The sequence below is a fragment of the Centroberyx affinis genome, unplaced genomic scaffold (assembly GCF_046629955.1).
Source record: "Centroberyx affinis isolate AG114_WGS23_722 - 3 ecotype Tasmania unplaced genomic scaffold, CSIRO-AGI_Caff_v1 ptg000131l_1, whole genome shotgun sequence".
Classification (NCBI taxonomy): domain Eukaryota; kingdom Metazoa; phylum Chordata; class Actinopteri; order Beryciformes; family Berycidae; genus Centroberyx; species Centroberyx affinis.
In genome coordinates, this window is record NW_027278831.1 from 7,912 (window position 1) to 18,252 (window position 10,341).

Below are 10,341 nucleotides of genomic sequence, written 5' to 3' on the forward strand. Positions count from 1 at the left end.
TTGTAGTGTGGCAAACTGGTGGTAAAGCAATTGATAGCAATTTATAGCACATTACAAAATAAATTATAAAATGCAAATTTGTTATATTTCCAACGGAGTCCAAATTCCCTTTTTTTTTAAGACTTATCTGTATCCATTTTTTATCGAGCAGTAGCTAGCTACTTGCGTTAGCCAACTGCTAACACAAGCTAACAGTTAGCTTGCTAGCTAGTTGTACCAGCCCTAGTCGCAAGTGCTACAACAAGCTTTTGATTGGAAGTACTACTCAGCGAACAGCAAAATGGATTTCGAGGAGTTGTTGTGTTGAACACAGTCTTCTAGACAACATGATCTCACACAAATATGTGAAATAAACATGAACTCTAAAACTGCGACTTATGTGCTGTGGACGTAAAGGGGCGTTTCTCCACCACAAACTGAATTACGTTCCCCTGCAACGAATTGAAATATGTTCCTAATTTAAATACGTTCCTCCGCCACAAATTGAATTACGTCCTAAAGGTTGGTTAGCGGTTACGACTTTGGTTAAGGCAAACAGGTTTGGTTAAGTTTAGGGTTATGGTTATGGTTAAGTTTAGGCAACTAAAAGAACTTAATTAAGGTTAGGGAAATGGTTTGGTCATGGTCATGGTTAAATAAAGAATAAAAAAATAAATGTGACTTACAAATAAAATGTAGAGGTGGGATGATTTTCCTCCTGTCCTCCCCAATATTTTGAGTCACCAGCCGCCACTGGACTAGTAATACTAATGATGTCTGGACAGGGACATTGGTTTGATCCGATTGAGCTACAGTTGCCGCTTGTTCGTCCATCTGTCTGCGTTCCTAGTCTGTGTATTCTGGTTCAAATGAAGGCTAGGCAAAGAACTGTTGTCCCTCTTGTATATCAAAGTAGTCGGACAATTTCTTCTTTGAAAGCCTGATAAGTAAGCGGTTAGCACAGAGCTCTCTCTGCAGTTTGTGTGACAGACCTAGGAGTGTAAAGTTGGGAAAGTGTCTCGAAAACAACTGTAGTGAAGAATTGCGGTAAATAATGGTGTAAATATAGCCCTTCTCCACGCATTGTGTGACCATTTGGCTTCAGAAGAGTTGGATTATGCTGTACAAGCTGTATGAAATCATTTTATGGTCATTTTTTTTGCTGTTTTTGGAACTCTAAAGAACCAGACCCCACCAACTGTAGTTGTTTTGGAGGAGGCTGCTATGGAGTTGTCCTGGCAACCTCCCTGGGTGCCATGCCATTGCTTCGACGGCCCATTATTCCGAAACCCCAATAGTCCGAAAACTCCATGCCTGGCTCCATCCACAACCGTGGCTTCTGACAGCCTTGACCGTAAACTTGCTCTAACCCTAACCTCAGTGATCCCATGCCTCGACCCAACCACCTCCGGGATAACGGGCTGTCGGACAAATGGGTTTTCGGTCCAATGGGTGGACATTTTTCGGATTATTGGGGTTTCGGAATAATGGGCTGTCGGAACAATGGGCAGTCCCCCCTTCCTGTGCGTTATATGGACTAACAAACTTCATGTGTGTTTCAACTGGCATGAGTAGTTAATGATTTTTCATTTTTGGGTGAAGTATTTCTTTAATCATGTTTTAACCAATGGTATTCATGTGTGGGTATACTGAATATGATCTAATGAACAAGGTTGTTGTTTTGATAAACAGTATTATATGTAATTTGAAAAGCAATTCATTTTGCACTAGGATTGTACAATTACAGTTTTGTACTTTATTAAGTAGTTAATTAAATCCAAGCACTATGTCTTTTTAGCCCATGACAGCAGGGGCTCTATGGATCGCATTGTCGGTCGGTCGCACTGTTATGGGGGTATTATTGTTTCAAAATTAAATAAATAAATAAATGAATAGTGTGAACATGTCACAAATAAAATAAAATCAACAAATAAATAATATGAATGATACACAAATAAAATAAGAGCCACAAAAAATGTCTCAAAAATCCACAAATAAATGCAAGTGATTCCACAAATGCCAGGTGATGCTTACATGCAAAAAACATATTTGTGAACCTTTTTTTTTTGTGAGATACGAAAAATATTTGTGGATCTTATTTTATTTGTGTAATGTTTGAGCGAGATTTATTTGTGAGTGCATAAACATATTTGTGAACCAATTATTTTGTTTGTAAAACACAAATCATATTTGTGGATCTTATTTTATTTGTGTATCATTCATAGTATTTACTTGTTGATTTGATTTTATTTGTGACATGTTCACACTATTTATTTAATTATTTCCCACAACATGATTTTAGAAAAGTACCCCTTAGCCACCAAGTAACCTCCTTACGGAGCCCGGGAGTGGCCATTGGGAGAGAAAAAAAGTTCTATCGAGTCCACGATTTACTGTAATGTGCGCACGTTTTAGTTCATTCGTGCGCACGAGATACAATTCGTTACCTCGATTTCGTTAAACTGTGTATTTTAGGAAAAAATGCAACTTAAAAGGTACCTTTTAGGTATTACAGATAGGCCTAGTAGTATGCTAATATCCATTGTCTGTTTACACTGAATAAGCATATCCCCCCAAATATTGCAACATACATATGTAAACACATTCAGGTGGCTGAACACACCCAGGGCAGCGCCACATTTAAACATAATCACCAATATGTGCACTGATTCCTTATAAGCTCGTGAAGAGCGTATGTATTATATATTGAGAGCACGATATCACTATTTCGAGGGCACGTTTTGGCAATTTGTGCGCACGTTAAGAGGAAATCGAGGGAACGAATTGTATCTCGTGCACACGAATAAACCAAAACGAGGGCGCATTTTAACCAGATCGAGGGAATGAATTGTATCTCGTGCCCACGAAAAAGAGAAAACGAGAGCTCGAATTGCATATCGTGCGCACGTTACAGTAAATCGTGGCCACAACATAAATAATTTTTCTCCCGATGGCCACTCCCGGGCTCCGTACCTTCTAACCCTGAAGTTACAGAGGAAGTATCTAGGTCTTGCACTGTTCAAAAAATTATTCTCTAACTGTGGCATGTTTAAACTTCTATCCTTACTTACATCACTTATATCCATGAAATATCTTGCAAATATCCCTAATAGGGACTTGATGCCCGTTTTCAATAGCATGAATGTCTATGTGCCATTGTATCAAGAATACTGGATGACAACGAGAGGGCATGGAGGATGAACATGCTGGAGAAAGCAAAGGACGTTGCTCTCACGGGGGATCACTGGACTTCTGTGAGCAATGACAACTACTTGGGTGTCACAGCACACTTCACTGATGAAGAATGGAATCTGTCATTGTTGCAATAACTGTGAGTAAAACCATGGAGCGCCACTATGCGGAGGGATGTGCTGAACATTTTCTAGATGTTGCAAAGGAATGGAAAATCGAGGAAAACTTAACCACACTTGGCACTGACAGTGCCTGTAACATGACAGCATCCGTGAGATTACTTCCATTTCAACACCTGCCCTGTATGGCCCATCGTTTGCAAAGAACAGTCAAGGTTTCCCTCCGCAAATAGTTGGGCAGTTTAAGCACAGTCCATCAAATGCTCAGGAATTAAGAGAACAGCAAGTTGCACTTGGGCGAAATATTGCTAGCCTATATCTTCAATGAAACAAGGAGATTCTATATCTATGTCCATAACAGGGTACAACGCATCAGGTGGTCGACTAGAAAAGTCAATGGAACTGTGTTCCTACTGATCTTATTAACCAAGCCGATGCTACACAAGGACTATAGCCAGTCAGCTCGCTCTTTCCACATGGTCTAGCTTTTCTCACCGCTATGCAACAGAGTCGGCATAAAGCCTTCAGCCTTGTTGACCATGACCAGAACCAGACATGGAGATATACCCACAGAAAATAACCAGCACTAAACATTTGACCCAACAACAGCTTGGCAATGGATGCTTAAAGCGTTTTTGGCTGCTCAGTTGCAGGTAGTGGTGTTGGACCGGGAATATGGAGAGCAATGTTTTTCAATTCTTCCCAAGTCTTCTGGCTGCAAATATGGCCCCATTGCTGCTTGACCCATGGGCACCAACATCTGGGAATCAATATTAAATACCGTTATCAGTAGGTCAGGTTGGTTGACATTACAGTGATATAAAATGAATGTCAAATTAAAATGCAAAACATTGCCTGATGAAAATCACACATCATTTCAGAAAATGGTTGGGGGAGATTGGAACGTTTTTTTGTTTTGTTTTGTTTTTTAAACGGCTTTAATATACTCGAGTTTGGGTCAGACAGCGATACAAAATATCGCTGGATGTTTTTTCTGGATAATTTTGAGGTATTTATTTTGGTAAAATATTTGGTAACGCTATTGATTATGGCCTGCTCATTACAGTGTAACTAGTTTGTAAGTATGGGGTACTAATAAAATAATTACGGGTACGATGCTGTAGTTAAAGGGTAACAAAACAAGAAGTCCGGGAATTAAGGGGCAACAACAGGTAGGTACCTGGAAACTAGGGGATGGCAAATGTCATGCTCTGCCACCCTTAAATGACGCCTATGAGTAAAATGGCACTAAAATATACAGTAGCCTGGCCCCTAATAGATGAAGTTCTGTACATTACTGTAGAATATTGAGGTATGGGAAATAAAGCAGTACCTATGACACTGAAGCAGTATCGGTGATGAACCAAGACCATCAGAACAGTCACAGAACTCAGGATCCTGAGTTGTGTGGTGCCTGGATGGCCACGTGTTTTCCATCCACCGTGCTCTTATGCAGTTGGGAAACTGCCACCGACTTTGGGAACCCCTTGCCACATCCAACCAGTGTTACTCAATGGCGCAGGCATGTACAGGGGCTGCAGTCGGGACCAAAGTACACCACACCTTGGGCCAGTGTTGGGCAAGCTACTTGGGAAATGTAGTCAGCTAAGCTACCAGTTACTCTGCATTATATGAAGCTCCACAACATTGAAGCTATCCCCTAGAGAAATGTAGCCAGCTAAGCTACAAGCAACATGGCAACAGTAGTTTGCTACATCGAAGCTACTTTGGGTTTTTTTGGTAAGAAAACAGATAGTTTTGTGATTTTTTTTTTTTAAGGAATGTATCCAAAGTGTACAAAATCCCTAGATTAAAGACAAAAAAGTTAGTTACATTTGTGTAGAATTTATTTATTTATTGAGAATAACTAGACAAACACAAGTAAATGTAGATATCTCACATATTTGCACCAACATAGACACATTTTGCCATGCTGTTACTGCGTCCTAGCTCCTTGTCAGATTGGATTGCTTCTTGGATTTGGATAATTTATTTGAACAGCCACTATATGACCATTGGATTATGGGGCAGTGAACTCAGCAAAAAAAGGTAATCCTTTGTTGCCTGCTGTGAAATTTCTTCATGTGCCTGAACAGAAGTTAATGATTTCAGTTCAAAGTTACATTTCACCACAACCAGTTACACATTTGAATGATGTGACTACACTCCAGACATGACAAACGCCAGACAGCCCCTGGCACTCCTGGTAAGTAATAATGCTTTTTTAAATGTTTCTGCTGCCCATTACTTCTAAGTTATAGTTTGATATTATGATGATGAGGCTTCCGAAGGTCATTAAGGACCTGGAATTTGAAAATTGGGTTTTCCAGGCCTGGCAATGCTACGTAGATATAGCCTAAGATATGAAAAAGGTTTTGGAAATGTCTTGAATATATTTTTGGCTGGTTAAGTGTCAATATCAAGCTTGGCTGTTGGTAGACCTAGGTACAGCTATCACTTTAATGGGATAAAAACCAAAATAATTAATTTTCTGATTAATTCACTGATGCCCCAAGTGATAGCTGTACCCAGCCAAACCAACATGTTGGTTGTATGTATTTTGTCTGTATGTATGAGACAAAATATATATGATTCATGTTTTGGCTTTGTCATTATGATTGTCCACATGCTCAATTTCTGCAGCTAGAAAGCCCTGTTGTAATTGCTGCCATTTTCATCTCCGGCATTGGTGGGACATTCCAGTATGGTTTTCATATATCTGTGATGACCTCCCCCTCTTTTGTAAGTATAGAACTAATTCAAACCCTCAAGGTAAAATGTCAATAAATTTGATTATATGGTTTAAAGAAGTGGAATGATTTGTAATTTACATTATCAGCATAAAATATATGTGTAGCACCTTAATGAAGGAACTATGACTAAATTTAAGTAATGGCATAACTAAAAATAAAAATGGGATTGAAATCCATGAATGATTGAAAAATGGTACATTACATCATGACTTCTGGTTATTGTAGTTCATAAAGGAGCTGGTGAACAAAACATGCGTGGAGCGATACGGTCTCTCCTTGGAGCAGTGGCAGGTCTCTCTCATCTGGTCCTTTGTTGTCTCCATTTTCTGCATTGGGGGGCTGCTGGGGTCCCTCTGTGCTGGTCGATTGACCTCAAACTATGGCAGGTCAGTACAAGTCACTGTGCATGGATAGTGGACATAGACAGAAAAGATATAAGGGCTTTAGAAATATGGTAAGAGTCACCAAAGACCTAAACTGTAATTGAACTCTGTAGAATTTTAGACTTTTTATCTTTTTTGCTGATTATGAATTTAGATTCTGTACCAGGAGTCACCACTATACACTCTATCCTCGTAACCCACAGAAAGCAATGCCTGCTGTTGAACAACTTTGTGGCTATCAGTGGAGCGGTGTTGATGCTGCTGAGCAAAACAGCCATGTCCTTTGAGATGATCATGGTTGGACGTTTTCTCTATGGCGTCAATGCAGGTGAACCCATGAGAAAACCCATCACTTCTCTCTTTTTTCTTTTTTATCTTCATAGATGGCTGCTCCATTACTCTTAGCGTCCCATTCAACCTTACAGACAATCAATTTCTATTTATACTTCCCCTAAGTCATTAGTCACCCTGTTATTGATTATTGGCTGTTCTCATGATGCATGTTCCCCTTGTGTCCTCCTCTAGGAGTTAGTCTCTCTGTTCACACAATGTACCTGGTTGAATGCGCCCCCAAGAGGTTGCGTGGGATGGTGGGCGTGACTGTTGCTACCTTCGTCTCCATGGGGAAGTTCTGTGGTCAGCTGCTGGGGATCAGGTGAGATATCCAGCGTCATAGATACTGTGGAGAATCTATTAATGAGTCAGGTGGTGTTGGGCTCAAGTGACAGCTGACATGTGAAACGAGTTCTCTAAAAGACCAGTGGTGGATGCAGTTCATTCAAAACATGGTCTTGAATTTTACCTTTTTTTTCTTTTTTTACTATATATGACAGTTGTTGTCTCCCTCATGTAGCCAAATTTATTTGATAACCATTGTAAAAATCCACAATTGTTCTCTCTCAATTCCTGAAAAGTTGAGTTATTTTAGATGCATTTCTTTAGGCCACTATTTAAAGATTATTTCGTAACACTTTATTTGAAGGGGGGTGAATAAGGCTGACATAACACTGTCATAACTATGTCATGACAACTGACATGAACATGAATTAGACGTTATGAATGTGTCATTCGGTTGATAATGTCACTTTCAACGCAGAGACATCTAGAAGGGGGGGTGACATGCGACAAAGATCCTGGGTCAGATTTGAACTCAGATGTGTTTACATGGTGTGCGCCTTAAACCACCAGGACGCCCCATGAAAGAATATGTTAGGTAGACTTAGCTGCTTCTGTTTGTATGCTTATTAGGCATGCCATAATATAGATGAATTTAGATTGCCATAATATAGCATTGAGATAGCTCCGCTCTTATCTGATGGTGATGATGTTGATGGTGCCCTTGCAGTGAGTTACTAGGTACAGAAGAGAGGTGGCACTGGCTGCTTGGTTTCAATGGTTTCACTGCCCTACTCCAGCTCCTCACCCTGCCCCTCCTGCCAGAGTCTCCCCGCTACCTGCTGCTGGACAAGGGAGACCGCCAGGGTTGTGAGAAAGGTGTGAACTAGCTTATAGGCTTGTTAAAAATGTCTGAAACTGCTTCCAAAACAGAACACAAGGGTTCCTTTCTAAAGCGAATTAATTATTGGTGGTATCACCAACACCACCCCTAGACAACACCTAGACCCAAGATAAATCTACTGCTCTGTCATGCTCCCCAAGCTATTAGGAGGCTATGGGGCAACAGGGACTACAGTGTGGAGGTGGAGGAGATGTTGGAGGAGCACGCTGCGCTGCAGGGGGTTCGCAGCCACACGGTGATGGAACTGATCCGTAATCAAACCGTACGCTGGCAGCTCCTCACCACCATTGTTACCTTCATCACATTGCAGCTCTGTGGCATCAATGCTGTGAGTGATACACAATGTATCTAATAATCTTTTGCATGAGATTAATAAAATGGTAATTCTACTACAGTGCACATTCCTTTGCATGATTTGACCTAACTTTAAGATCAGAACCTCACCTTTTTTCTTCTGTATTTATGTAATGTAGTGTGCAGAAATAAGTGATTAGCATTATATGTTTGAAGCATCAAGCCTATTTACTGAAAAATGATCAATATATACCACCCCACGTGCCCATTGGACAGAACTGTAGATACAACCACTAAACATAATTTTTACTTGTATTTTGAGGCTGTAAATGTTTCTTTCACAATGGTTAAGTTTGTAAATTATGTATTGGGGGCTTTATTTACTGACATCTAACATGGCTTGGTATCTCTCTGTATTCTATTGCTCCTCTCCAGGTGTACTTCTATTCATTTGATGTGTTCAGTGCGGCAGGAATCCCAAACCACCAGTTGCGTTACGCCGCCTTAGGCACAGGGCTGTGTGAGTTTTCCACCTCTGTAGTCTGCGTAAGTCCCATTTCACTGTATATCTTCCACACATCCTGACATATATGACATACTATATGAAATAGTAATAATAATAATATAAAGCTGTCTGTGTTCTTCAAAATCAATCAGAACTTTTTTTTTTTTTTTTTTAATCTTACTCCTTGGTGTAATTTAATAAAAGAATTAAGGAAAGACCTTTCTGATGCTCTCACATGGTTATTTCAAAATTCAGTCCTAAAATACAAATTCTCTCTGACATCTATCTTAATATACACTTATAGCACCCCCATGTGGTTGACTAAGGCTGTGCAATTAGTGATGAACATTTACTGTAACTCAGTACAGGTTAAATGTCTTTTGGTGTTGCAGTTCATGGTTATTGAGAGCACAGGGAAAAAAGTTCTGATGTTCAGAGGTTACATAGGCATGGCTGCCTCTCTCAGTCTCCTCATCGTCACTCTCTACCTGCAGGTGAGTCACCATAACACGACCAGGCACTACTATTAGCACAAAATACTACCACAGCATGCGTGGAGACTCTGTTATCATATGCATATTTTGTTGCTTACAACATGACAAGGTGATGAAAGACACCGGTAATGTTTTATCGTGATCTATAATAACTCTAGCCATCTAACATATTTTAATTTTCCCCAGGATCAGGTCTCCTGGATGCCATACTGTAGCATGGCCCTCATATTCATCTTCATCTTCTTTTTCTCCAGTGGACCAGGTATGTTTGTTGCTCCAGATCTTAGCTAACACTAGTCAAGTTTTCAAAATTATTCTTACAATTTCTGAAAGAATTTGAAAGAATAATCCATTTCAAAATGTGTCCTTTTCGTAATGGAAAGCAACAACGGTGGCATCTCATTTTAGTTTATAAATCCCTCCTATGTTTTTGGCCCTCAGCTGGAATTACAGCTCCCCTTCCAGGAGAAATCTTCACCCAGTCATTCAAATCAGCTGGATATACCATTGGCTGCACCATCAATTGGACGGGCCTGTTCCTGCTAGGAATGCTCTTCCCTCTCATAGTGGTGAGCACATTACCTATTTTTCATGCAGACATCTAGACAATCAAGCAGCAGTGTGACTGTTTAACAATCTCTGAATAATACAGTAAAATATATGAGCAGCAGATAATGATAGATTCTGATGGAGTTTGTCAAGTGAAAATCAAAAGACAAAATGCTATCACTCATGCTCATTCACTTTTCTTTCACTTTTCTCACCTTTTCTTTCCAGGAGCATCTTGATTACTTCTGCTTTCTCATATTCCTATTTTTCTGCCTCCTCTGTGGGCTGTATGTGAGGTTCAATCTTCCTGAGACCAAGAATCGAACAGTCCTGGAGATCAGCGCAGAGTTCCAGAAGATGCACTCCAAATCTGGAGGATCACAGAAGATAAAATCCAATGAACAGACACCCAATGAAATCCCAACATGTGTGACCAAACTGTGATTATATTCACAAAAAGTCTAAAATAACAGGCCCGAATGCTAAGAACAGCAAACGTGCACATATACATACATGCACTAAATAAATCTTCAACAAGTTCAAACAAGATTGTA

The 10,341-nt window shown here is 40.0% G+C and overlaps 1 protein-coding gene across 1 annotated transcript; it reads left to right on the forward strand.

Annotated features, from left to right (window-relative positions):
• Positions 1 to 6,422: 6,422 nt before the first annotated feature.
• Positions 6,423 to 10,231, forward strand: slc2a11l (solute carrier family 2 member 11, like). Its single transcript, XM_071530288.1, has 10 exons — positions 6,423 to 6,429; positions 6,581 to 6,754; positions 6,952 to 7,081; positions 7,772 to 7,920; positions 8,086 to 8,273; positions 8,675 to 8,785; positions 9,137 to 9,238; positions 9,425 to 9,500; positions 9,680 to 9,807; positions 10,016 to 10,231. Exons 1-10 carry the CDS (start codon positions 6,423 to 6,425, stop codon positions 10,229 to 10,231), a joined length of 1,281 nt encoding a protein of 426 aa, XP_071386389.1.
• The last annotated feature ends 110 nt before the right edge of the window (positions 10,232 to 10,341 follow it).

What these genes read in the sequence shown, in the direction of transcription:
- slc2a11l (XM_071530288.1), top strand. An exon ending in GGTCAGCTGCTGGGGATCAG is followed by an intron (nt 7,082 to 7,771) that starts GTGAGATATCCA and finishes GTGCCCTTGCAG; the next exon opens with TGAGTTACTAGGTACAGAAG. An exon ending in AGCTCTGTGGCATCAATGCT is followed by an intron (nt 8,274 to 8,674) that starts GTGAGTGATACA and finishes GCTCCTCTCCAG; the next exon opens with GTGTACTTCTATTCATTTGA.